The sequence below is a fragment of the Hypoxylon trugodes genome (assembly GCF_022578975.1).
Source record: "Hypoxylon trugodes strain CBS 135444 unplaced genomic scaffold F4822scaffold_8, whole genome shotgun sequence".
NCBI lineage: Eukaryota > Fungi > Ascomycota > Sordariomycetes > Xylariales > Hypoxylaceae > Hypoxylon > Hypoxylon trugodes.
In genome coordinates, this window is record NW_026250023.1 from 714,926 (window position 1) to 740,384 (window position 25,459).

The 25,459-nt window shown below is 46.9% G+C and overlaps 8 protein-coding genes across 8 annotated transcripts; 4 read left to right on the plus strand and 4 right to left on the minus strand.

The window, feature by feature from the left end:
* Nucleotides 1–697: 697 nt before the first annotated feature.
* On the plus strand, nucleotides 698–2,264 carry F4822DRAFT_432182 (phosphatidylinositol transfer protein CSR1; the record flags this gene model as incomplete). The annotated part of the gene is made up of 4 exons (XM_051461601.1): nucleotides 698–1,456; nucleotides 1,507–1,548; nucleotides 1,601–1,700; nucleotides 1,753–2,264. The coding sequence occupies 4 exons, from the start codon at nucleotides 698–700 to the stop codon at nucleotides 2,262–2,264; spliced, it is 1,413 nt and encodes a 470-aa protein (XP_051311108.1).
* A 100-nt stretch (nucleotides 2,265–2,364) lies between these two features.
* Nucleotides 2,365–3,570, minus strand: F4822DRAFT_341522 (hit family protein). Its single transcript, XM_051455810.1, has 5 exons — nucleotides 3,237–3,570; nucleotides 2,990–3,072; nucleotides 2,773–2,934; nucleotides 2,630–2,644; nucleotides 2,365–2,573 (listed from the first exon to the last, which is right to left on the minus strand). Exons 1-5 carry the CDS (start codon nucleotides 3,268–3,270, stop codon nucleotides 2,466–2,468), a joined length of 402 nt encoding a protein of 133 aa, XP_051311109.1. The 5' UTR covers nucleotides 3,271–3,570; the 3' UTR covers nucleotides 2,365–2,465.
* A 684-nt stretch (nucleotides 3,571–4,254) lies between these two features.
* On the minus strand, nucleotides 4,255–5,725 carry F4822DRAFT_341676 (alpha/beta-hydrolase). The gene has a single exon (XM_051455814.1). It carries the CDS (start codon nucleotides 5,568–5,570, stop codon nucleotides 4,713–4,715), a length of 858 nt encoding a protein of 285 aa, XP_051311110.1. The 5' UTR covers nucleotides 5,571–5,725; the 3' UTR covers nucleotides 4,255–4,712.
* Nucleotides 5,726–6,261: 536 nt separating this feature from the next.
* F4822DRAFT_341674 (glycosyltransferase family 24 protein) lies at nucleotides 6,262–11,087 on the minus strand. Its single transcript, XM_051455813.1, has 4 exons — nucleotides 10,836–11,087; nucleotides 10,432–10,782; nucleotides 9,550–10,381; nucleotides 6,262–9,488 (listed from the first exon to the last, which is right to left on the minus strand). The coding sequence occupies exons 1-4, from the start codon at nucleotides 10,982–10,984 to the stop codon at nucleotides 6,360–6,362; spliced, it is 4,461 nt and encodes a 1,486-aa protein (XP_051311111.1). The 5' UTR covers nucleotides 10,985–11,087; the 3' UTR covers nucleotides 6,262–6,359.
* Nucleotides 11,088–11,635: 548 nt separating this feature from the next.
* F4822DRAFT_341685 (Coatomer, alpha subunit) lies at nucleotides 11,636–16,382 on the plus strand. The gene is made up of 6 exons (XM_051455815.1): nucleotides 11,636–11,957; nucleotides 12,031–12,080; nucleotides 12,161–12,480; nucleotides 12,537–14,435; nucleotides 14,489–15,615; nucleotides 15,673–16,382. Exons 1-6 carry the CDS (start codon nucleotides 11,928–11,930, stop codon nucleotides 15,913–15,915), a joined length of 3,669 nt encoding a protein of 1,222 aa, XP_051311112.1. The 5' UTR covers nucleotides 11,636–11,927; the 3' UTR covers nucleotides 15,916–16,382.
* On the minus strand, nucleotides 16,087–18,198 carry F4822DRAFT_341697 (SAC3/GANP/Nin1/mts3/eIF-3 p25 family-domain-containing protein). Its single transcript, XM_051455816.1, has 2 exons — nucleotides 16,961–18,198; nucleotides 16,087–16,849 (listed from the first exon to the last, which is right to left on the minus strand). Exons 1-2 carry the CDS (start codon nucleotides 18,056–18,058, stop codon nucleotides 16,538–16,540), a joined length of 1,410 nt encoding a protein of 469 aa, XP_051311113.1. The 5' UTR covers nucleotides 18,059–18,198; the 3' UTR covers nucleotides 16,087–16,537.
* A 2,933-nt stretch (nucleotides 18,199–21,131) lies between these two features.
* F4822DRAFT_412793 (uncharacterized protein) lies at nucleotides 21,132–24,447 on the plus strand. Its single transcript, XM_051458987.1, has 2 exons — nucleotides 21,132–23,906; nucleotides 23,962–24,447. The coding sequence occupies exons 1-2, from the start codon at nucleotides 21,294–21,296 to the stop codon at nucleotides 23,971–23,973; spliced, it is 2,625 nt and encodes an 874-aa protein (XP_051311114.1). The 5' UTR covers nucleotides 21,132–21,293; the 3' UTR covers nucleotides 23,974–24,447.
* A 328-nt stretch (nucleotides 24,448–24,775) lies between these two features.
* Nucleotides 24,776–25,134, plus strand: F4822DRAFT_432189 (uncharacterized protein; the record flags this gene model as incomplete). The annotated part of the gene is made up of 3 exons (XM_051461602.1): nucleotides 24,776–24,847; nucleotides 24,926–24,994; nucleotides 25,069–25,134. 3 exons carry the CDS (start codon nucleotides 24,776–24,778, stop codon nucleotides 25,132–25,134), a joined length of 207 nt encoding a protein of 68 aa, XP_051311115.1.
* Between the last annotated feature and the right edge of the window lie 325 nt (nucleotides 25,135–25,459).

Consider the following 25,459-nt stretch of genomic DNA (forward strand, 5'->3'; position numbering starts at 1 on the left):
GAGGTAGCTATTTGCTACTGTCTTGCATCTTGTCAGCAAGTCGGATTTCGCAAAGGGGGTTATCCCATCCCCTAGACTTCAACCTCTCATTTTTATTTGGCTTTTCCCAGAGGGAGGAAATTGCGCTTACAAGACGAATACGGTAGTTCGGGTCCGCCGGACATTTGCGCCAGCTCTTGGAATTGTCTTGGACCTTATGAAAACTTCAGCGTCTCGGGTGCTGCAGCCATTTCTCTTCTCCACAACTCCGAGACTTGATTTTGTTATTAATCATCTTGCAAGTCGTTCAATTTCCAATTCCCACCACTATTCGTCATCCTTTTGCTCTTCCAAAGCTTTGCGCGCATGCTATAGCCCCGCTCTCCCTCTGACTCGTCCGTCATCAGAGCTTGCACTGCCCCACGATTTTCTCGCACAGTATTTTATCCTTAGGAGCGCTAATAGCAAGCGCAATTTTCACTGGTCGCCGCGCCCGTCGCGAACAGGAAAAACTCATTGTAGGAGGCAAGAATTCTCAGGATACAGTCATAAAGACGATCGGCGCTTAAAGAGCCAGTTCTCTTCTGCGCTATATTTTGTACCTTTGCTTATATTTGGAGCTTTGGTATACTACAGCGCGACATCTTCGGACTCAAATAAGTCGTTAACCGCCGAAGTAAGCGCTGAAGAATTCTTCAGTGAAGTTGTCGGAGTAGTCATGGAGCCACTCCCCGGTAGACCGGGGAACTTGACCCCTGAAGAGGACGAGAAGCTGCGCAAGTTCTGGGAGATGTTCTTGCAAGTATGCGGCGTGCTTGGCGAAGAGGCAGCCGGTGATGCTGACACAGCTTCTGAATCTCAAGGGAAGGCAGGCGCTGCAGGATCCGAAAAGCCTAAGAAGAAACGGATGTCCCTTTTTAAGAAAAAGAAAGACAAGGAGAATTCGACGGCTGCTAAAGTCGCTGCTATGGAGAGCATCAAGGAAAACGACCCGGAAGATAAATGGGGCGAAAACAAGGCTTACCTTGATACTTTGGCGACGCACTCTCCAGAACAGATAAGAGCCACAATTTGGTCTATGGTGAAGCACGATAATCCCGATGCTCTTCTCCTACGATTCTTAAGGGCTCGGAAATGGAACTTGCAAAGGGCCCTTGTCATGTTGATGTCGACAATGAATTGGAGATGTTCGGAGGCACGTGTCGATGAGGAAATAATGGCAAATGGCGAGGAATTCGCTGCAATTAACGAAAAGAGTGCCAGTGGGAAGGAAAAGAAATTAGCAGAAGACTTTTTGGGCCAACTACGAATGGGAAAGAGTCATTGCTATGGTACTGATAAAGCGGGACGGCCCATCTGCATTGTACGGGCCCGCTTGCATAAGGCTGGCGAACAGGACGAAGAGGGTCTCGAGCGATTTACGGTTTATTTGATAGAGACGACCCGATTCATGTTGACACCCCCTGTTGACACCGCTGTAAGTATTCTATATGACTCTCGAGAGTATGTTATAACTAATTCCAATAGTGTGTCCTTTTTGACTTGACGGGATTTTCATTGGCCAATATGGTAAGGTTAAGAAATATTGAGATTAAATAAGAGTGAAGCTAACTTATCGAAGGACTACACGCCAGTCAAATTCATGATAAAATGTTTCGAGGCCAATTACCCCGAAAGTCTTGGTGTGGTTCTTGTCCACAAAGCTCCTTGGGTATTCCAAGGTTCGTCTATATGTTCATTGATGTCGGTATCATACCCTAACAATTTTCATAGGCATCTGGAAGATCGTCAAGGGTTGGCTTGACCCTGTAGTAGCAAGCAAAGTGCACTTCACGAATAACATCAGGGATTTAGAAGAGTTCGTTGCTAAGGAGAGAATACCCGAAGATTTAGAGGGCACATCGGGTTACTCATACACATATAAGGAGCCGATACCAGGGGAGAACGCCAAGATGAAGGATATTGAAACCAAGGAGAAGCTCCTCCAAGAACGCGAGGGGCTATATGAAGAGTATGAGAGCAAGACGATCGAGTGGATCAACGAAACAAATGCCACAAAGAGGGCGACTCTTCACTCGGAGCGGGACTCCATCGCGAAGAACCTAAGGGATCAGTACTGGCGGCTAGACCCCTATATCCGATCAAGATCTTTCTACGATAGGGTAGGCGTTATAAAGTTGGATGGAAAAGTGGATTATTATCCACCCAAGATCGCTCCAGCTACCACTAATGGGACCGCCGCGGCATTGGCAGCAGGAGAGACAGCAGCCGATGATGTTGACTGATATAGACATCGGGTTATGCAATGGGGTAAATGAAGACATGGAGACACGGGTATGGGAGAGTAATCCGGATAGACTAGGTAGAAATATCACGGAAAGCGATGACCGGGATCTCATATTTTCTTCATATTGGATAATGGTCTCATTGTGAAACTTAAGTATCTATCACCTTAGTTCTTGAGGTAAAGGTTTCTAGCATTTCGTTCACATCTTGGACTTGATATCCTCGAAAAGAGCCTTCAACGCATCCATATCCGTCTTCTGCTGCGGCCAACCTATTCCAAGGCCTTGCGCTTCGTTCGGCTTGGGGATCTAGTGGATGTATTAGTAGAGCATCAGTAGACAGAATTAGGAAAGGGAAATCTTACCATGTGGAAGTGAACCTGTTATTTGAGACAATTGTGGTCAACCAATCAACCACTCAATTTACGTAGTCAATTATTTCACATCCGAGCTCTCATCTTCTCCACCCACATCATAAAGTGAAATAAGAAATGAAAAATCAACTCACATGGTCGACCTCCTGGTGGGCTAGACGGCCGTTGTTTTGTAGAATGTTGTAGTTTACGGCGCCAGTTGCAGTAGCAAGACGCTTGGCTACGGGTAGGATCTCACCCAGAGCGTCATCGGGGATGTCGGTTAGCTTAGCACCGTGGAACTTGGGGATGACGAGCTATGCGTGGTTAGTTGTAATTGAATAATTGGTTGTGATTTCAACAAGATCGTACAGCATGGCCCTGGCTTAGAGGGTTAATGTCGAGGAAGGCGAGTGTCTTGTCACTCTCGAAGAGCTTGAAGCAAGGGATCTCTCCTATATTTTAAGTGTTAGTTGATCAATCATTTCATCGCATGCTCGTGAATATTCGTGTCATTTTTGTGAGATTAATTATATGTAATCGCGAGTGACTCCAGGTCAATGAGTATGAAGTCCGAGATACTCCGAAATACTGATGCTACGGGGCTTAGAACACATACCCTTAATAATCCTACAGAAGATGCAGGCGGCCATTTTAATGTCAATTGACTAGCAGGTAAATATTTAATAAGGTTGGATTGAATGGAGACGTGGACCTTGATGGCTCTTCTTAGATCTAGATATAAACAAATGCGTGGAAAATAGGATCCGCAGATATTATTTCCGTCTTACGAGATTCACCAAACAGCTCATACTTCAGCTACTGGCAAAGGACGTCACAACCACTGGAGGGGCTTGAAGCTACCCCGCTGCAACTCGGTAAATTCTCGGTAAGTTAGATGCTATTGCCATGTAACAAAGATGCAAGTATCACCGGCAAGGCAAGAGTTTAGTTAGTAAGGTCATTATCTATCATTAATGTGAAAATATTTTAGGATACTGCCCAGGTGCTATGTTTGATAGGAAAAGGCAGCTACATGATCATTAAAACAATCAATTATAATTCCTGAGAGATCCTATTCTGAATTGGTGAAGATGAGGGATATTGTTGAGGGTTGTGGTGTGGTGTGATGAAATGATGTCAATCTTCGAGAAGAAAAAGAAAAATACGCTGCGAAAAAAGAAAAGGCAATGGTATAACAGGAATAAATGTGAGACATTCACGAGGACGGTCGGCTAGAGATGGCAGGATTGTTAAAAAAAAAAAAGAAAAAAAAAAAGAAACAGCAAAATTGAATCTGGGACTTCCAGAGAAATGTTTCCAAAGATTAGTGTAAAGGAGCTTTTTGGGTTGCACAAGGTTGAGTCAGGTAAAAGGCATGAGTCAAGTACTTTTATACAATCCCGCTCCTAAGAATTCCTTTGCTTTATTGCTGCTTATATGTCTTTGCGCATGGACCAATAGGAGCAAACAATTCTTGGTGGATCACGAACATCCTACCGAAGACTTCCCACATATTCCTAGAATAGTGGCAAGAACCCTAAACATCTTCTAGTGCACATATTTCTCTTCTAGTTGTCGCCTAGGGCCAACTTGCTGGTATGAAGGCATCACCATCAAGTAAAAAGGAGATTAGCCCCAAGAATTTTTATTCAATTGGACTTCTTTTAATTGGTATAAATAAACAGGAGAGGAAAAGAAAAAGAGAAGAGGAAGAGAAAAGAATCATAAATATATCTGGTGGCTGCGTATGGCAAAATAGTAAGAATCATAATTGAGCACTGACGAGGCTCATAGAAGCTTCAATAAACGTTTCCCTAACGTACAAAATGGTGTTTTCGAGACGGACCTCGATCTATATTTCATACATCCCATACCAAAGTAGCTTGTTAGCTATTCTATAAATGCATTCGACTAGAGGTATCATAACTCATGGTAATGCGGTATCCAGGCTCGTGATAAAGACCCAATGGGTAAACGAGCGAGCATGCAGATGCAACAAAATTCCTAACCCAGTCTCCCAAGTTCAATGTTCTCGTAGCAATACTAATGCCGTATAATGCTTTGCCCAACTCATCAAAAGAAAAAGGATGCATCACTTCGCAACAGGTACACCTTGCGCTATAAGAAACTCGATAGCATCATTCACGCCGTCGGGGACGTTAATCCAATGGCCGCCTTTGTTATACTCGCGCCATTGAACATCCATACCGAAGCTCTTCAACCCATCTCTTAGCTGACGCCCGAACTCGACAAACACTAAGGGATCATCGGAGTTATGCCCTAAGAAAGCCGGTGTGTTCTTCACCACCTCATCTTGGTTATCAACCTCACCCTCTTCAGCACCTTCACTCGGTTCCCTCCTCGGCGCCAACAACTCCAACCCCAGCACTTCCCTCGTCTCATCCAACGACCCACCAGGAAACGGCAACCAACTCGAAAATACCATCAACGCGCACAACTTCTTCGGCGGAGGCGCCGCCGTCTCATCCTCAATCTCCTCAACCTCGCCCCCCTCCGGCTTCCCATCCAAATGCAACAACGTATGCACAGCCGTAGCACCCCCCTGACTAACGCCCGCAAGCACAACCCTATGCATCCCGCCCACGGACCTAGCCTCCCTCCGAACAATCTTCGCAATACTAGCAACACTCCCCCTCAACCCAAAAGCCTGCAAATCCTCGCGATCCGTCATATCCAGGGTATTCCAGATATCGAACCATTGCGGCCAGACCTCGCCCAGCGTCTCCGCAAGCCTAGGTTCCGCCTGCGGAAACACCCATCGCACCGACGGGAACGCATCGACGAGGGGGCGACCGCGCGAGTCCCGGGTCCAGCGTAATAGCGCGTCGGCCATGTTCTGCGAGGTATCGCCGCGCCCGTGCAGGAACACGACGGTATGCGTGTGCGGGTGCGGGGAGAGCGGCGTGACTACTGAGCAGCCGAGTTCCATATTTAATTATTATGTATTGTGTGTTGATGTTTTTATGTTACGGGATATTTTATGTCTGTATGTTAGGTAGGTACCGTAGTAGGTACAGTAAAGTGGGTAGCGAACGGCGGTGGCGAAGACGAAGAATGGACAAGTAGCAAGTAAATCACAATAACAATAATGCAGTAATAACGGACACGGTCGGAATTAGACGAGGCGAGAAGAATTTGGCATTGCTCAACCTGCCTCAATCGCGAAAATGGAGAAGTATAAGCTATTACTATGGAGTTGTAGCGTAGCCGTAGCGTGTAGAGTAGAGCGGTGATGATGGATGTCTTTTTTTTTGTGGAGATGGACGCCGACGGATATCGATGGATATCGTCTTTGGGAAATGCAGAATGGAATGGGTTTCGCTTATTCGGCCCTTGTGCGTTGCCAAGCACGGAAGTCGACGGAGGACGTAAAGGGCGTAGTTGTTAAATGTAAACGAGAACGTAAATGTACATCTAGAAATGCTTTACCATGTTACTTATCTCATGTAGGCATAGTAAAATGGTACATATAATTTAGCGGTAAACATGATTGGGTGGAAATGATGATAAGCCAGCTCTGAGGTCATCGCTCTTGGGTCTATTAACTGGCCGGGACTTAACGGAGCTAACGTGTACGAGAAATATCCTCAACTACGAGGGAATTTATAGTGGTATATAAAAAGGGGCATCTGGGAGCATTGTAATGATTGTCTTGACTCGAGTGGCTTGGCCAAATAGACTGAATTAGATCTATATCTTGTTTGTAAATGTCTAATGCTTACAACTCATCCTTCTTCCTCGTCTTTGGCTCGGTATTTTCTTCTAAAGTTCGGCTCTTGGTATTCTTCTCCTCGGCGCTGCCTGTGAGTATCTTCTGAGTATTATCATCTACGACCGATCCTCTCCGGCGTCGATCAACTGCCGCAATCTCATCGTCGTATACTGTCCACTCCGGAACCTGTCTTCGAGCCCGGTCGAGTTTCGGCTCTTTAGTCTGCGGATTGTTACACAGGTCAATGGTCCGTGCTTCCTTTTGGCTTTCATCACTACACCATGTTTCGCACCACAACCACTCTTGTGGAAGACTGTGGATCGGAAGTACAAACTGCATGTGATTCGGTAAGTCCTGATCGAGGTTAGAAAGAGAGGCTGGGTCAGCCGATAGTTGGTGGTAGTGTTGTCTGAGTCTATCACCAGCAGCAATCTGCCTGAAACGACGGAGATCGACTACGTATAAGGCTGAAATGTGGTACGGGTTTCCACGAAGGTAGTTTTTCCAGTATCCCTGTTTCCAGAATCGGAATCCCTCCATCTCGGTTCGAGAGTCACACATAGGAGTAAAACCATATGGCGCACCCTCTAGGTCAAGGTTGACAAGATCAATCATGTCTGTTCTAACGATTTGATCCGCATCTACGAAAATAACCTTATCAAGGGATAGAGGGAAAAGGACGTCAAGGAATAGAATCTTGTAACCCCAAATCTCGCGCTGCTTCTCTTTTTGCTGGCGTAGCCAATGGGGCCATTTGTATGTAACCATCTCATACTTGAAACCGTATTCCTTGGCTAGATGCGGTATGAAATCCTTGAAGGAAGGGGAGAGGAACTGCTCGATAAACCAGAACTTGACTGTGTGGTTCGTATTCTTCATGACCGAGACCATCATGATATTAAGCATGCGCTCATAAAGATGACCGCTTGCCACAGAGAAGATGTTGATCTCAGCATGTTCTTCAGCTGAAACAGACTTCGGCTTGGATTTTGATCCACCGAGTATCCCTTCGGCAAACTTAAGGCCGCGGGAGATGAGATCTCCGCCAGTATCCGATGAGCTCTCTTCAAGCACGTCTTCCGTCTCCATTCCTGGCTTCCTTTCAAGACGTGGGTATAATGTCGTGCCTTGGAAGCCCATGAGGGCAACTTCGGTACCTTCATCACCCGGAACAGGGTTGTATCCTTTTGCTCCTACACTGACGATATTGAACAAATCTGAGCTTCTTCCTTCCTTGAGGTGAATATTATAATATCCAGGGTTGGCCTTGAATTGGAAATAACCAAGATTGGCCATGATAATTGTATCGTCAAAGTGAGAATCGCGTTCTGTACCAAGCAGCAGTTGCACACCTCGTGGTGGACCACCGGTGGTCTCCCTTGAATGACCTTCAATGAGGATGTGTTCAAGCTCATATATGGCGTCCACATCTGCTTTGATTGAGCTTAGTTTCAAGTTATCCAGATCATGAATGGACTGCTTCGCCGCCACTAGCCAGGCAGGTGGTACATCCATGCCAAGATTAAGAAGCGCTTCAGAGGGAAGTCCCTTGAAGGTAGCGTCTCGAGAGGTAACCTTTCCTGTTTCATCGAAAGATGGCGCGGAATCCAACACGTAACGGTAGAATCTCTTGATTGGAAGCTCTTCTAATTTTTCTTTCGGATTTAAGAATATTCGAAGATAGACACCGTCCAATTGAGAAAGAACATTAAGAATAGAAGCCCATTTCTGTCCTACCTCACTAGCAGGGTTAAGCAAGGCAACGAAGTGTATATTCGCTTTAGATGCATCGCCAATCTCGATCATCGTATGGGTCGAGTTCCACTCGTCGAACATGGAGGTTCGCAGGGTCGGGGCAGACTCGAATATTCCTTCGGGTAGTTCTGATACGGTGGATATGGCCGTTACCGACGTAAGCTTTGCGGCAGCTAGAGGACTCGATATTTTATCCGTTAGACCTAATGAATCTACTGCCTTATATACTGGAAGTATTCGGGCCGCCTGCTCGAATTCAAGTAATAGCTCGAAGTCACTTTCCTTGAATACGGAATTAGGAGCGAATGGGCCAACAACACGACCATTAAGGAGAAGTAGTTGGGAGCCAGGCTCTATGGCGGCTTCTGTCAAGAACCGTAACAACGCAAGCTTATATTCGTCATTTCTTTCGTCAATCGGTCCGGCCAAAAGAATCTCGAGGGTCTCTATATTCTCGATTTCCAAAAGCTTGGTAAGATCTTTCTTGAGTAATGTGTTGATTCCGTATCCCTTATCAGGCGTCGAGGGATTATGGACAAAGTCGAGGCGGATGCCGGGATTATTGCGCCGGAATGATAATGCAGATAATAGAAGACCAAGACCCTGTTGAGATTTGAAATCAGCGACGACAGTTAATGTCGCCCACGTCTTTTTACTGGTGTCTTCACTCGCTTCAATGGCAGGGATCTGGCCGAATAGATCATTATGTTCCGAGTAGAGTTTATTGACATCTACAACACTGAGCGCGGGGTCGAAAATGTAAAGATTGCGTCGGGTTGGGGCACCCTCCAAGAAAAGTCCTGGAATCCATGTCTCGTCGTCAACGGTACCCATAAATATTCCTTGTTGAACCACTTGCAGGTCGGCGCTCATTCTCATAGTTATGGCTTGAAGCCATCTTTCCTCTCGTGGAATGGGCAGGCCATTCATGAATAATGGGGGTACTTCAGTGTCAGCGTTAAGTCGGTCTACCCAGTGCTTTGCATGTTCAATGTGTTTTGCGTAATCTTCAGACTCGAGAACTTCCTTGAAGGATAGGGGAGTTGCCTCGGCCTTTGGTGTTCGGTTTTTGATTGCCTTGTCAAAATTCGTTTGCTCAGACTGGCTCCCCGCGCTGCAAGCCTCTAGATATGACATGAGTGCTGATAGTCCATAGTGCTCTAATAAGTGGTAGGTCAATTTGGCTCGCTCTTCGGACTTCTCCGTTGGTGTCAAAGGGACCAATCCAAAACGGATAGGCAAGAGTCTCTTAATAAAACCTTGAAGTTGTTGAACGATTAGGGTCAAATCGTCAGGCTTGCTTAGGTCAACTGGAAGGACCAAGTTAAAGATATCTTTCCGGATCGGAGGGATCTGCCCAGGGTAGGTTCGTTGCATAAGCTAAAGGACAATTGGTCAGCTCGATAACATCACCTACTTGGGCTGAGGAGTGAATACTTACAGACATGAGATTCGAGGGGTAATCGGCGTATCGTTTGTCTTTCTCAATGTTGTTCAACCAAATGATAACACGGCCGTCCTCGATCTCGTCACGCCAGTCAAATCTTCGAGGCTCATCATCAGCCTTGGCCAAGGTAATCTCACGGTTACCAAGCAAGGAGATGGCTTCTTTCCCAGTGAGACCTAATTCCGTGACACCTTCAATGAATTTTCTTTCTCTTCGAATGCTGTCAACAAGGGTAAAGGGGTCAATTTGTCGTTCGATTTGTTGGACACCGTTCATCCAGAGAACATTCATTCCGGATGGAACTCCTAAAGCTCTGTTCTGGCGGTGTTCCTTGATAAATTCTTCGGAAGCATTGTGAGCCGCGACTGAAGCGGAGAATTTAGGGAAATCTTGAGTTAATTTGATCAATGTTTGAAAAGGATTGTCACTCTGCATAATAACAGAGCCCGCCCTGAGTCCCAAAGACGATAACTCGGAGCTTGATAGTGGCTTTAAATCTGTGACCTCCTCGTCGCCGTCAAGCACTACCTCAGTAGGAACGGGTTTAGCAGCTGAGCTTGTCTCGGCCTCAGCATCACGATCATCAATTACGATATAATCTGTTCGTTTCAACTGGAGCTCTATTCCATATCCACTGACCGGCAGCGGCTCTCGTTCTTGAGTTTGGTCAACTCGATATCGTAATCGATATGATATTTCTCCTTTCCGAGCCATCTCCGCCAATGATTTGTGAAAAGACCCGAATTCGGGCTTAGTAATGTCCGCGTACAGTATCGCTTCGGGGCCAATGCCCAAGGCGCGATCGAAGGGGAGTGAGCGCAATTGCCTAGAGTTATGTAAGATAAAGCTATATATATGTAGGGACATGGTACGCACGATTCTCCTACAACTTGGCCTTCGACATGCGACAATGAAGCCGAGCAATACTGCCTTTCGTTTAAGAGTATCCACTCGGCACAATCATCTCTCGCATCGTTTAGGGAGGGTGCAACGGCTGTATCATAGTATTGATAATGCGCCTCTATTCTCGGAGCTGCTGACCGCATAGATAGAGCAAGCTTAAAGGTAGACAATGCCTCGGGACTTTCCATATGGCCATCTTGTTTCAAAATCTGGAGGAACTTTTCGTATAACTCTTGATCCGTCTTCGCATTTGTAAATGTGCCGTCGGCGATTCGATCAAGGAGCGGGAAGTAGGATGTCGCATTCTCTCCGGCTGCTGTCTCTCTAGGCTATGTTCAGTTCCGATTCAGTTCAATAGGTTCCAGCATACAACTTACAAGAGCTCAACGAGATAGGGAGGAGTAGGAAATGCTGCTTTCATAGCAACATTGACAGATGGACCAGCTGCGACATAACCGGAGTTTAAGCATAGTGCTGCCAAAAGTGTGGCAGCAAGGCCACATGGCAGTTGAAACAGCCGTATCATGATGTCAATATCGTAAACGGTGTAAATGCGCCGGGCAACTAAAGAAACGAATAGCTCTGTCGCAAGCTCTTAGCACACGACAGAGCTTTAAACTAACCGACTTTGCGAAAACATAAATCGATCATAAATCATAGCAAGTAATGCACAGTTAGGTCATGAGGAGGAATGTTATAATAAGTCTTTTGTAAATGCAAAGTGGCTTTTTGTCAAGTCTGGACTTGTACGGATTCAAGCTCCGGCGTAGATGTAAGTGAATGAATTAATTGATGAGGTAAAGCAATTGAACACCTAGACGAATTAACGCACATCAACCAATAAGATTTAGCTAAATATTGTAAATGGATTAAGCTATCACCAATAGGAATAAAGAATACGATGAATTAAAAGCTGTCAGGGGTTTTAAGTTAGGTACTTGCATCGCCGTTAGTAGCTGACCTTACAGGTCGAAGCTACCTGTATGTATGCTAGGCGAACTGCCCCTCCATGAAGTAATTCTACACCATAACACTCAATATCTAGTGCGAATTAGCCTATCAATTGAAGTACCTATACTAACATATCGGGATGAGAATTATTCCGACACGCACAATCAAATCAGGACAGCTGGTAGAAGCACAAGCCACATTCTCAATCCTAGCCAAGTAAAGCACTGGCTGCAACGCCGAGCCCAAGTCTAAGAAATAATCCACCGTCACTTTTTGGGGCCACGAATTGACTTGTCTATGCACTTTACGACTTTACGAATCGCCTAAGGAACGACGACAAGTTTGGTGTCAAGACAACACTCTACCGAGCGTCACAGCTCACCTTCCGTCACCACATATATCCAATTCTTCATTCACCATCTCCTATAATCTTCACCGACCCTTGGCGCACGTAGCCTTTCGTACGATTCATGACACAAGCTTAGGGGCTTCCTGCTGCCTCTATCGCCGCCTTCACAATGCAGGCCTCTTCGGGAATGTTAACAAAGGTATATACCCATTGATACAACAAGAAACCCGGTCGCGTATATTCTAAACAGCTCCTGACCTATGTCGCTGTAGTTCGAGTCCAAGTCTTCGAGAGCGAAAGGTATCGCCTTTCACCCAAAAAGGTAAAGACTCCTAGAATCCCTTCGATATCTCTCTGCCTATCGTCACCGCTGTTGTTCGTTGCTGACTTTGAAGCAATTAGACCATGGATCCTCGTATCACTACATTCCTCAACCATACAACTATGGGACTACCGCATGGGTACTCTCATTGACCGTTTCGAAGAACATGACGGGCCCGTTCGAGGCATCGATTTCCATAAAACACAACCTCTCTTCGTTTCCGGAGGCGACGACTACAAGATCAAGGTCTGGTCCTACCAGACAAGACGATGCCTATTCACCTTGAACGGGCATCTAGACTATGTTCGAACCGTTTTCTTCCACCATGAACTACCATGGATCATATCAGCCTCTGATGACCAGACGATTCGGATATGGAATTGGCAAAATCGATCGCTGAGTATGGGTTATCGTGGGCAAAAACTTGAGGATAGTGAACGCTAATAGTTCATCTAGTTTGCACAATGACTGGCCATAATCACTATGTTATGTGCGCCCAATTCCACCCCAAGGACGATCTCGTAGTATCCGCATCCCTCGATCAATCCGTCCGTGTCTGGGATATTTCCGGCTTGCGAAAGAAGCACTCGGCCCCTACCTCGATGTCATTCGAAGACCAAGTCGCTCGATCGAACGCCCAACAGACGGACATGTTTGGTAACACCGATGCTATGGTAAAATTCGTACTGGAGGGTCATGATCGCGGCGTTAACTGGGTTGCTTTCCACCCGACAGCTCCACATATTGTTTCGGCAGGCGATGACCGTCTCATCAAGCTATGGCGGTTTAGCGAGACCAAGGCTTGGGAAGTCGATACTTGCCGTGGCCATTTCCAGAACGCCTCTGGCTGCTTGTTCCACCCTCACCAAGACCTGATCTTGTCATGTGGCGAGGATAAAACAATCCGAGTATGGGATTCGCAGAAACGTACGGCGGTTCAATCTTTCAAGAGGGAAAACGATCGGTTCTGGGTTATCGCTGCTCACCCTGAAATCAACCTATTTGCTGCTGGTCACGATAATGGTGTTATGGTATTCAAGCTGGAACGAGAACGCCCAGCTTCGACTGTTCACCAGAACACGCTATTCTTCATTACGAAGGAGAAGCATGTTCGTTCATACGACTTCCAGAAGAACGCTGAGAGCCCAACGCTATTGTCCCTTAAGCGACTCGGCAGTGCTTGGGTTCCTCCACGGACGTTATCTTACAACCCGGCTGAACGCTCGGTTCTAGTCACATCACCTGCTGAAGGTGGTTCGTATGAACTAATTAATCTTCCTCGAGATGGTTCTGGTGCGCTGGAAGCGACAGATTCGAAGCGTGGACAGGGCAACTCGGCAATATTTGTTGCTCGAAACCGTTTTGCTGTGCTCAACACATCCACACAGACCGTTGACATCAAGGATCTTTCTAACAACACAGCGCGATCCTTTAAACCCCCTATCGGAACTACCGACATCTACTTTGGTGGCACTGGAAACTTGCTTATCATCACCCCTACCGCCGTCCACCTGTACGATATCCAACAGAAGAAGAGCATCGCTGAGTTATCCGTAAATGGTGTCAAGTATGTTGTCTGGTCTAATGATGGTCTCCATGCAGCGCTCTTGAGCAAGCACAATGTCACCATTGTGACGAAGACTCTCGAGCAAGTCAGCACCCTGCATGAGACGATTCGAATCAAGAGCGCTACTTGGGATGATGCCGGAGTTTTGCTGTACTCTACCCTAAACCACGTCAAGTACACCCTTATGAATGGTGACAACGGTATTGTTAGGACTCTCGACCAGACGGTATATCTTGTTCGGGTCAAGGGACGAAATGTTTACTGTCTTGACCGCGCCGCCAAGCCTAAGATTCTACACATCGACCCAACCGAGTATCGCTTTAAGTTATCCCTGGTCAAACGCAACTATGAGGAAATGCTTCACATCATCCGCACGTCTAGCTTAGTCGGTCAATCTATTATCTCATACCTCCAGAAGAAGGGATACCCCGAAATTGCGCTACAATTCGTACAGGATCCTACTACTCGTTTTGAACTCGCCATAGAATGCGGTAACCTCGATGTAGCTGTAGAAATGGCTAAGGAACTGGACCGACCTAAGCTCTGGACTCGATTGGGAACTGAGGCTTTGGCACACGGAAATCACCAAGTCGTGGAGATGGCTTACCAAAAACTCAAGCAATTCGACAAGCTTTCATTTTTATATCTTGCCACTGGCGACCATTCGAAGCTTGCAAGAATGGCCAAGATTGCAGAACACCGAGGTGATTTCACCGCAAGATTCCAGAACGCACTATACTTGGGTGAAGTCGAAGATAGGATACAGCTATTGAAGGAGATCGATTTATGTGAGTCGCTCTTCTCACGTCCCGATGATCTATATGTACTAATGAGTTTATAGACCCTTTGGCATACACGACTGCTAAGGCCAATGGTCTCGAAGAAGAATGCCAGTCCATCTTGGAGGCTACTGGTGTTACTGAAGACCAATTAACATTACCTACCTTTGGCGAGGGACTTAACCCCACGAAGCCGGTTGTACCGACTTACAAGGCCAATTGGCCTACAAAGGCTACCTCCCAATCTTTCTTTGAGAAAGCCCTTGCTAGCCAGCTAGAAGGCATCACACTTGAGGATGAGCCTTCAGCAGCTGCTAATGGGTTTGGTGCAGATGAGGCTGCAGATGAGGATGTCGCAGCTAAACGAAATGGTGCTTTGGAAGCTGAAGACGATGAAGACGCTGCTGGCTGGGATATGGGTGATGATATTGCCCCCGAAGCCGACAGCGATTTCGTGAACGTTGAAAGCACGGATGCCGGAGGTGCTGGCAGTAGTGAGGCAGATCTGTGGGCTCGCAATTCGCCATTGGCCGCGGATCACATCGCCGCAGGCTCATTCGAGTCGGCCATGAATCTCCTAAATCGACAAGTTGGGGCTGTCAACTTTGCGCCGCTCAAGCCTCGTTTCTTGGAAATTTACTCCGCGTCAAGAACTTTCCTACCCGCATCTGCTGGCTTACCACCCCTGGTGAACTACGTCCGCCGAACATTGGACGAGACAGATCCCAGAAAAGTCCTCCCCATCATTCCTCGAGATATCGAACATCTCGCTACCAGTGATCTTCACAGAGGTTATGATACGATGAAGGCAAACAAACTTGAAGATGGAGTCCAGATCTTCAAGGGTATCCTTCATGCTATGCTCGCGAATACTGTTTCAAGTGAGAGCGAAGTAGCGGAAGCCAAGAAGCTAATCACCTCAGCAAGTGAATACACTGTCGCCATGTCAATTGAGCTTGCACGAAGGAAGCTAGGCCCTCCCGATGCTGTTAACGGAAACCCCGCGCTTCTGAAGCGAAGTCTCGAACTTTCAGCTTACTTCACAATTCCTAAGATCGAAGTCCCCCACCGACAATTGGCTCTCTTGAACGCCATGAACTTGGCGTCAAGGAGCAAGAACTATAGCTCCGCCTTAAGCTTTGCCAACCGTATCTTGGCCAACGGAGGTGCTAACAGAATACTTGAAAGCGTAAGTTTTCCATATTCATAGATACTACTCGACTATATAGCTGACTGAATTGGATAGGCACGAAGGATAAAAGCGCAATGCGAGCGCAACCCTCACGACACGGTTGAAATCGAATACGATCAATTCGCCGAGTTTGAGATTTGCGCAGCCAGCCATACTCCCATCTACAGTGGCACTGCATACGAGGAGTGCGCATTTGACGGATCTAAGTACCATACCAAGTACAAGGGCACTGTCTGCGCCGTCTGCGAGGTGTGCGAGATTGGAAAACATGGTAGCGGGCTTAAGCTATTCGCGTAAATGGATATGATCTCTAGGAGGCGAGTTATGAAGTAATGATAATTGGTGGGTTCGGCCAGTTATTACATAGTTGAGAGAAAAGTTATGACTGCTGGGCCGGGGCAGGAGCTAAAAGATTACCTTAGAGAAGCCTGGGATGGAGTTGTCTGAATCAGATATGTTTCATGTTGTTGATGCCAAAATAAATAGTATTTACGTCTGGAACACAATGAGTCTATACAACTCTAACTATTCGCGATATATAAAGTAGTCGCTAGTAGTGGATGCAAATAGGAATGCCTCGATATAAGTAAAGGTTTGAATTTATAACCCCCTTTGCGCCGTTGCGTCTATTAATGCTCATTTTTGTTTATTCATACACGCAGGCTCGTGAAGCTTTCTGATTCCTTCGTAGATGGTCTAGACAACTTGGCCTAGTCTATCTCATGTCGTGTGGTATTAATTTCGTTGGAATATACTCCCGCACAGTCCGTAGCGAAGTCCAGATATTTCCATACTGGTTGCTACTCGCTGCTTAATTCTACTCTCACCCGCCTATCACCTAAAGTCGCCAGTCCAGGCCGGCACGTTCGGTCTTGGGATCCCCGATCGACCTTTGCACCCATAACAACACGATAATAGCTTAGACAATCGTCTCAAGTTCGCGAGCGTACCCAAGCGCATTCTCGATAACCATACGGCTGAACTCCTTCTCGTTCTCACCTTCTCCCTGTTCTGCATCGTCGACGATGACATCTTCGCCATCGGTGGTGGCAGCTGAGATAGGGAAGTAAATTTTGCCGTCGCGAACGAGCCAGCCGCGCTGGTGGGCGAATTCGATGACGGCGCCCTCGGAGTCGAGGAAGAGGAGGGATTTGGTGCTACTTAATGGTAGGGAAGGGTATGCGCGCTCGCTGCTTGAGGCGATTTCGGAGCGGATTTGGGATGTTAGGATCTATGTTTTGTTAGTTCGGTATTTGTACTTATCTGGCGGATGACGAAGGAAAGTAGGGTGAGGTGCGTATGCAAGTTGTATATGAATGTTAGGAGAAAAAGCAAAACTCACCTCAGAGAAGACACCGTACTCCTCACTAGGCACCTCACGACTCTTCATAGACTTCCAGACCCGATCATAACTCCCCTCCATGAGCCAGCGCTCCAACTTAATCGGGTATCCTAAAAAGCGATCGCCCTCGATCTCCCCAGAACCGTTCTCCTTAGCCCGGGTTCCCAGAGTCTCGAGCTCGGAATGGAACTCGGCATATCGACCTTGGGTCAAAAGAAGCAATAGATATAAACCAGTGACTTTGTTCCGCTGCTCTTCGTTGCCGGAGGTGGAGGGGAGCTCGTAGAATGGCTGTAGCTGCGCTACGTACCGCGTGAAGGCGTCAGGATTCCGTGCCCGGATGCTGAAGAGTGCGCCCTGCTCGTATACGTCGCGCGCGAGGGAGAGGTGTTGTGGCGACGCCGTGCTGTTGGGTCCTGGGGTCGCGGCGCCGAGTTGGAGGAGCGCGATTTTGGCTCTCGAGAGGAGGGATGATGCTTCGCCGTAGGGAGCGTTGGGGTTCGAGCGCAGTTGGCTGAGGATTTGCTGGAGAGTGCGGTCTGCCATGGTTGTGGGTTTGGGGGTTGATGATTCGGACGAGGGTGGAGATATAGACGATGAAGAGGAAGATTGGAGGGGCGCGGTGGCGGTAGGAGTTACGGTGATAGTTGGTGTTGGTGTGGAAGTGGTAGTGGTAGTAGAGGATGATATAGTGATGATAGCTTCGTTATCGTTATTGTCGTCGACCGTTTCTGGTTTCAACGGTAGCGGAGGAGATTTGTGGGGAGCTTTTACTAGCTCGGGAGTGGGAATTGATCCTCCTTGCGGATCTCTAAATGGAAGAATCTCTACTGGACGAGTAGGAAATGACGTTTCTTCTTGGGGAATTGGTGATGTTGATGAATTTCTCGATGGTTTGGTAGTAAGGCAAGGCAAGCAGGCTGAAAGGCTGACGAACGAGAACAGTCTGGACCCACTTTCCTTCAAGTTGATGCAATTGGATTTCCGAGCTCGGTGCCACAGGTGGCTTGAGCTCCAGAATCGGGAAAGTGGTGTTGGTGTTGGTGTTGTGGCTGGTGAGTCCGGGGTTATTCCCGCTGTTCCCGCTGTTGTTTCCATTTTCCAAATACATTAAAAAAGATACATGTATCTTTCCAAAAACATCTACTTCTTTTACCTTCAAGACATTTTCGATCGAATTACATACGAAAAAGGTTCACAAGTTGCAGATTCTCGGTTCTCACGTATGGTTTACTCCATTCTATGAGTTTGCACTCTTTTCCTATTAAAGGATATTACCCATTCTCTAGGTATCCAGCAAGCTGATGAAGACCTTATCTTAATGGACCATTCGCTTCTTACTATGAGTTGTCAGTTGATAGTTTTTTAGCGATTATCGGATGCCCACGAGGTGCTGGCAGCAGCCCTGGTCAGGTGTTATTCGTCCTCTGCGGCTACGTATTGGGATACCATCAACACCGTCTACCTGGATTAGACAAGCCAAGACACACATGACACCCCCGGATGAACCCACGTATCACTGCATCCCGCCAGCTTTAGTAAATGGTTCCTCTATTTACTCCATATATAGTTTTATCAGTTCTCAACATTTCAAGAATTAGTATAGCAAGCAGCAGCATCTTTTGTATCATTTTCATGCCGTATACCGACCCTTGTGTCACGTATCCGAATTCCTTTAAATTTGATATAAGCGACCTGTTATGCTCTGGAATATCGGGAATTAAACCGAATCCTTCAGGAGTGGAAGATACCATTCGGTAACTATATAGTTTTCTCCTGACCCGATCTTCACCAGTTACGTTACTTTTGATTAGATACACGTATTCGCGTATCCATACATAATAATAAATGCCAAATAAAGACTCAAGAAAAGAAATTACGATTGTTAATATCTTGCTAGTGGTAGTTTTGAGGCTAAGACTTCTTACCTAGCTGCGGCGATACTAAGCGCCGAACGAGTATTTCTAGAAATAGAAACAAAATGAGGCTATGGCATAGACGCTATAGTTTACCATCAAGTCGGGACGGATCATCATCATACTATGCAGGTGAAAAAAAAGAGGAATATTTCCGTACTAATTAAGCTAATGCCGTTGTCGCTGTCTCTCTATTACCATTTCCACATTAATCCCCCTGAAGGATGCAGGCACTTCATTTTATCCGACAGCTAACTTGCCCAGGTAGGTAGCTGTCACGCTGGCTGTGCCCACTAGATACCATGATTCCCTTCATTTTGTACCAGACAACGCCGCTTTGTCCTCGACTCCTACTAGGTATTTCTAGTTGCATCCGATGGATCGGTGATAGCTACCTAGGCACCCGGGCAGTTTCTAGGGTAGAAAGGAGAATCAGGTGGTTTCATACCTAGGTAGTTGTAAATAAAAGACAATCAAGGACCCTCGACTCGAGTTTGTGCGACTTCAAGTGGGTTCTACAAACATCAACTATGTATTTGACACCTTCTGGTCATTTCTATTACATACGGAATATGACTTTTTATTTTCGCAAAATGAACAGGCATTGCCGTATTTAATGCCATATATCTACCAGATAACTAGGATTACGAAGTCGTTAATTAAATCAAAGAACCGGACTGCGCACGGCGCGAATAATGATGACGCAGCATCCATCGGGTTACGTGCCACCTGAAGTTGTAGCTCCAGAAATGGATACCAAAAAGAGTGCAGGTAAGTAAGCAGAGATTTGATATTACTATTCTTCAGATACCTACATACATACCTCATCACCTTACCCCTATTTCCCTTCCAACCTTTAAGATTTCCCGACCTGGTGGATGCCAATGGATATTCCCGTGTTGGACCCTGGAAATCCAATATCCGGGACCGAGCTCTCAACGACGTGCGTATATTGTGTACGTGTACGATCTCCCCCCTTACCCGAGTCGATCATGCAGGGACGAATGCTACCTTTGGGAAAAGGAGAAAACCTGTTGCCTGAAAGGTAACCAGCTTGCCAGCCTGCTTTTGAGGCTGTGATGTCAGAATATTTACAGCTCTGGAAATAACCTATGGAGAACACGACCTCGGAGAATTGCAATAATCCCTCCAGATATTCTGGGATAATGCATTGGTGTGGTACCGGACTAGGAAGTAAATGCGCCATGTTCGCGATCCGAATGCTTACATCTAAATACTGCCTGGAAGTACCTGGACGTTTTGATTACGGTACCTAGGATCCCTTCTGGAGAAGCTCATTTATAGTGGATTATTGGCCTAAATCTTCTCATCTGAAGCTAAAATAGCTAGGTACATGTACCTAAGGAGGTAGCCTCGTCGCATAGGCCCAAGTGGCTTAGCCCAAACCGGCTAACCTATATGGGGAAGTGGCGGTAGATCCTGTCATTCTGGCAGGCACATACCGATCATTCTTCTGCCCCTCCCTCAGCACATGGCGGGCAGTTTTCTTGGCTTTTTTTTGAATTTGGACTGGCAGACTGGAGAATAACTAAACCATATAACCTATTTACACCATCAACTCTCTTCAACTTCTTTAAGGAAACACCAGCCTGAGACAAGTCGAGGGTTTGTTCACAACATAATCACATTGTTCCTTTATTTCCCCTTTTTGCCATACCCCGGGGAATTCAAAGACTCAAATATACAGCTTGTGACACTAGGAAATAAGCTGTAAGACCTTGTCGAGTTACTGGATTTACTGGATCCCTAGGACTGAAGTCTTACATACTTATAACGCACGTCGCACATCCTTGTTTCCAGCTCTACCTAGGTCAAGCCAAAAAAGCCAACATCTGACAGGGAAAGACTTAAGAAAACGGACCCCTTGGATCTTGGAGATTACAGCATTAAAACACACATAACATTGAGACAACACACAGCACGTTTTGGCCTCCACTTTGGAAAAGGAAAGGAAAAGGGAAAGGGGGAGAAAAAAGAGGACCCCACCACAGCATAATTCCTCCTTACCTACATAACATACTACCATATTACGTCTAAGAGTCTAGAAGCTTGGTTAGCTGGGGTTGATCATTGGTTCGAGAATTGGCGGGCTGACAAGTGCTTTTTTTTCAATTTTATGCAGGTCTTCACCAGCCGCAGAAAGAAGAAGAAGACGATTTCGACATGCCTAATTTTGGAGCGACCTTCTATCCTGGAGGTGCGGATGACTACTATATGCCACCTGAAGTAGTGGCACCATCACCACAAAGGTGCGTACTTTTTCACATTAAAGAAAAAAAAAGAAAAATACTCTATACAATATCTTTGATATACTATTGTTCCCTTGTTGCGACTGATTGTTAACACATGACCTTGAATTTGAATATGTACCTGACCTTTCATAACATCACAGGGTAATGCCAGAAGTTCCCGAAAACATGCAGCAAGGTCTTCAACGCATGGAATTAGAAGCCCGATCAATCGAGCCGCGAAATTCAACATCGCAACATCCCGGTTCCGCCTCACAACACTCTCGCGAACCTTCCTTATCTACTTTTCTAAATACTCGAGTCGCCAGTTTTGGGCAGCAATACCAACAAGGCCAGAACTCCGCATCTGATTATAGTCCCGCATCCAACTTCAGCCCATTCCAGGAGACCTCGGAGCGAGTTCCCCAATTCGAAAGAAACCTCCAAGATATGCGCGATTTACCTTCCTTCTCACCCTTCCCGAAGGTCCAAGGAGAGCACATACCACCTAGTGACGAGGAGAAAGAAGCGGTCTTGGCCGAGAGCAGGCAACATGTCCTCCATTCCAATGACCCCAACATGCAAATTTGCTGGGCTCGCGACGTCCTATCATATGTCGAGATAGCCGCCGAAGCCGCCATTCGGGAAGAAGAGGCTACGCGCGGCCTTAACGACCGAGACCCCCCAGTACGAGCGGCGACACCTAAGATTGAACACGAGTTGCGCATCGACGCTGTTAATATTGTTACCTACCTCGCAGATCAGGGCCATCCCGAAGCCCTCTTTATTCGAGGAAAGTGGCTAGAGTTTGGCAAGTTTGGTAAGAGACAGGACAAGAAGGAAGCCTACACATGTTACTCGAGCGCTGCGCAGTCAGGGTGGGGTCGCGCCGACTACCGGATTGGCATGCTCTACGAAAATTCAAATGATATGGAAAAAGCCATGAGGCATTACCAAATGGGTTTGTCCTCGAAAGATTCAGCAGCCTCATACCGACTAGGTATGATCAACCTGTTAGGTCAGCGAGGTCAATCGAAGGACATCGCAAGAGGATTGGACTTAATACATTCTGCCGCGGATACGGCCGACGAAGACGCACCCCAGGGTGCTTTCGTTTATGGTATGCTAATCGCAAGAGACCTTCCTGACGTCACTGTACCCGAGGAAGTTGTACCGTACGACGTCGCCGTTGCTCGGCAGTATATCGAAAAGGCTGCTTATCTTGGATTTGCTAAGGCCCAGTTGAAGATGGGGCAGGCTTATGAGTTGTGCCAGCTCGGTTGTGATTTCAATCCGGCACTTTCGCTACATTACTACGGACTTGCCGCCAAACAGGGCCAACCCGAGGCGTGCCTAGGTGTCAGTAGATGGTTCTTGTTTGGATACGAAAACACCTTCGCGAAGAACGAGGCTCTTGCTTTCAAGTACGCCCAGCTAGCTGCCCGGACAAAGCTACCAACTGGAGAGTTCGCCATAGGTTATTACTACGAAATTGGAATATCAGTCGAGAAGGATCTGCGAGAGGCTCGAAGATGGTACGAATTAGCTGCGGAGCATGGTAATAAGGACGCTAAAGACAGGTTGGATAATCTATCGCAATCTAAGACTCTGTCGAAGCAGGACCATGAAACGACGGCGTTCGCGAGAATCAAGTCAAAGCATGGCTCTCAAAGAGGCCAGAGGCCGGAACGGTTAAAGCAATTGACGAAGTCAATGCCGACGGTGTCGGAAGGTTCGCCTAGGGTTTCGCCTCACCCGTCTCCTAGGCATCAAGATTTCGAACACGCTGACATGCCGGATGTTTCGCGGCTTAACGTAAGTGGCGGCAACCGGCCCCCAGCTTTTGCCGTTAATGTTGCCGGCCAGGGAGCACCGGCAATTCCCTACCCCGAGGATGATAGGCCGCCAGGCTTATCTCTACGGCCGAAGTCTGTTGCTCCATATCCCGAGGACGATACGGCAGGCATGAAGCCACAATTATCGCCTCATTACAATCCCGGTATTCGGCCATCGACAGGTCCAATTGCGGACCGTCCAGGAAGTTCGTTCGGTATACGCACCCAACCGCCCGGCAATGGTGGTATTCGTCCATCTCATTCCGCAGGTCAACTACCTATTCCACCGGCTGGTACGGATCCGGGCCGAGGCCGTCCAGTCTCTGCTGGTTGGCAACCACAATTTCCCGGTGGTTACCGACAGGCTAGTCCCGGTCCCGGAGGTCGCGGAGGTCGTCCTGTTACCGGACAATTCGATCAAAGACCACCGCCGTCCGGATACGGACCTGGCCCTACTCATAACCCTGGACCGAACCGACTCACAAAACAAGGCCCGCCACCCCAAGGGGCGTACCCACCATCGGCTGGGTATGGTCAGAGAGAATCATCTTTACCAACATCTCATGCTCCTGGTCCACGAATTTCTACCGGTGCTTACGATCACGGTGGCCGACCGCCTGCTGCTGCCTCTCCGACTATGAGTGGTGGGCTGGGGCCCCGCACAAGCTCTATTCCAATGGGTGGTTTACCCCAAGGAGGTCCCGGTGGTCAGCGAATAGCGAGTCAACCGAATGCGCCATTGAAACCGCGCCCTGGCCCAGGTGACGGTGGTCGGTCAAGCGCACCGCCTCAACAAGCAAGACCCCCGATGTCAAGTCCGCCCCCGACGGCCGGTACCCCTGGCTCGACAGCATCCGCTCCCGCGAAACCTACGGCTAAACCTAGCCAAGGCCCTGCTACCTTCGAGGCAATGGGCATACCTCAGGGCAAGCAAGAAGGTGATTGTGTAAGTTTTTCTCCTGCGCCAATGTCTACATAATTTGCATACTAATTCTCTATAGGTCGTCATGTAATCAATTGAACACATTATGTTTGGCATAGACTGGCTGCGGCTTTTTTATTTCTTTTCATGATACCACTTTTGCTAAAGCGCCCATGAGTCAAACGAAACATCCTCCCCGTATCCTAAAAGAAAAGAAAGCCGGACGGCATGGTATGATTAGGCCAAGACCGCCCTACATATAGCAGGCCATTAGAGATGCCAGATACTTTTCACGCCTTGGAAGATTTTTCTTTCATGATAGATTTGGGCGTTAGCCATGGTACGGACCTATGGATTATTTAAGCACGTAGGTTATAGCATGAGTCCCAATAGCATAGGGGTGGAGACGATATATCGGCGTACCCAATACGAGTAATTGGTTGATGAGGCTTGGATCTCCTTGTCGATTCATGAATAGACCCAATGCATTGATCTTTAATTACATTCCTCAAATGAGAAGAGTACTACATGTGATAACAGTATGATATAAGTTTGAACTTGGGAGTGTTTCGGACTTGAATCGTCGTCATCGACAAAACTCAACCAACATATCATCAAATGTGACCAGATATCCCTGATTTACGACAATATGAATAGAATCATCTATATAGCTCCCCTTCATAGAGGGGAATGGATTTGCACAGAAGGCTGTAAAAGTGACGGCGTCATGACGTCAAGATTGTACAACACCAACCACCCGAGATGTTTTAAGATCTGAAAATTAAGAGGGCTTTCTGCATTGAAATTGAAGCGTCCAAGTTCAGTTGCTCATAACATTATCACTACTAATATTAAAATACTAAACTAACTCATCACGAGAGAAACTATTTGCAATGCCTTCATTACAAGTTAAAGATAAGGAAGGCGATACAGTGTGGACGAAAATTCGAGGGGGGCGACGTGAAGTAAGTACTCCCTTTAAACTCCGAAATTCGAAAGAGGAATTATATAAGGCTGTATCTAACAGTAGCTTGGTCCAATAGGGTGAAGTTGATCAAGTAGTCAAGACCGCCGACGAGGCTAAGGAGGCGGGAGTGAAGAATCCGCCTAAGGTGAGTTTACTTGGTTCTATACGGGAATATAGGTCAAACAGGAACAGATTCTGAGTTGACATATGTCGTTAAAGGTGCTATTTAAAGACCAACATGGCCATGATGTCGCGCACAACCCTGGGACGCTTGAGCATAAATGAAGTAAATCCTGGCCAAGAATGAATTTGGGCTGAATGAATTTAATGAGATTTAGCGTTCTACAATAGCTACTCTGGAAAAGCAATGGGTGATTAAGTATACTATATTACCCCTTTAAAACATTAACGACAGAAATATTCAGATTTTCATGAAAATTTCTTTCCGATTCTCATTGCGAGTAGCAAGTATCTAGATCTAATGCCAAGCCCTCAATATACCCAGCAAGGAGCAAGAAGCAACAAGGACGCCATCGCCTCCAACACCATTCGCAAATGCCATGAAACCGTCCTATAACTCATTAGTTGAATACGCCGTGTCTAACATGCC

Bases quoted from the DNA above. Each gene is read 5' to 3' on its own strand.
- F4822DRAFT_341676 (XM_051455814.1), bottom strand. From the start codon at position 5,570: ATGGAACTCGGCTGCTCAGTAGTCACGCCGCTCTCCCCGCACCCGCAC.
- F4822DRAFT_341522 (XM_051455810.1), bottom strand. From the start codon at position 3,270: ATGGCCGCCTGCATCTTCTGTAGGATTATTAAGG. The intron at 3,073-3,236 runs GTATGTGTTCTA...CTTAAAATATAG, and splicing joins CTTCTGTAGGATTATTAAGG to GAGAGATCCCTTGCTTCAAG. The intron at 2,935-2,989 runs GTACGATCTTGT...AACCACGCATAG, and splicing joins CTCTAAGCCAGGGCCATGCT to CTCGTCATCCCCAAGTTCCA.
- F4822DRAFT_341697 (XM_051455816.1), bottom strand. From the start codon at position 18,058: ATGGAAACAACAGCGGGAACAGCGGGAATAACCCCGGACTCACCAGCC. The intron at 16,850-16,960 runs GTGAGTTTTGCT...AACAAAACATAG, and splicing joins AGTACGGTGTCTTCTCTGAG to ATCCTAACATCCCAAATCCG.
- F4822DRAFT_412793 (XM_051458987.1), top strand. From the start codon at position 21,294: ATGCCAGAAGTTCCCGAAAACATGCAGCAAGGTCTTCAACGCATGGAA.
- F4822DRAFT_341685 (XM_051455815.1), top strand. From the start codon at position 11,928: ATGCAGGCCTCTTCGGGAATGTTAACAAAG. The intron at 11,958-12,030 runs GTATATACCCAT...ATGTCGCTGTAG, and splicing joins CTTCGGGAATGTTAACAAAG to TTCGAGTCCAAGTCTTCGAG. The intron at 14,436-14,488 runs GTGAGTCGCTCT...ATGAGTTTATAG, and splicing joins ATTGAAGGAGATCGATTTAT to ACCCTTTGGCATACACGACT.
- F4822DRAFT_341674 (XM_051455813.1), bottom strand. From the start codon at position 10,984: ATGATACGGCTGTTTCAACTGCCATGTGGCCTTGCTGCCACACTTTTG. The intron at 10,783-10,835 runs GTAAGTTGTATG...AACATAGCCTAG, and splicing joins CCCTATCTCGTTGAGCTCTT to AGAGACAGCAGCCGGAGAGA. The intron at 10,382-10,431 runs GTGCGTACCATG...ACATAACTCTAG, and splicing joins GGCCAAGTTGTAGGAGAATC to GCAATTGCGCTCACTCCCCT.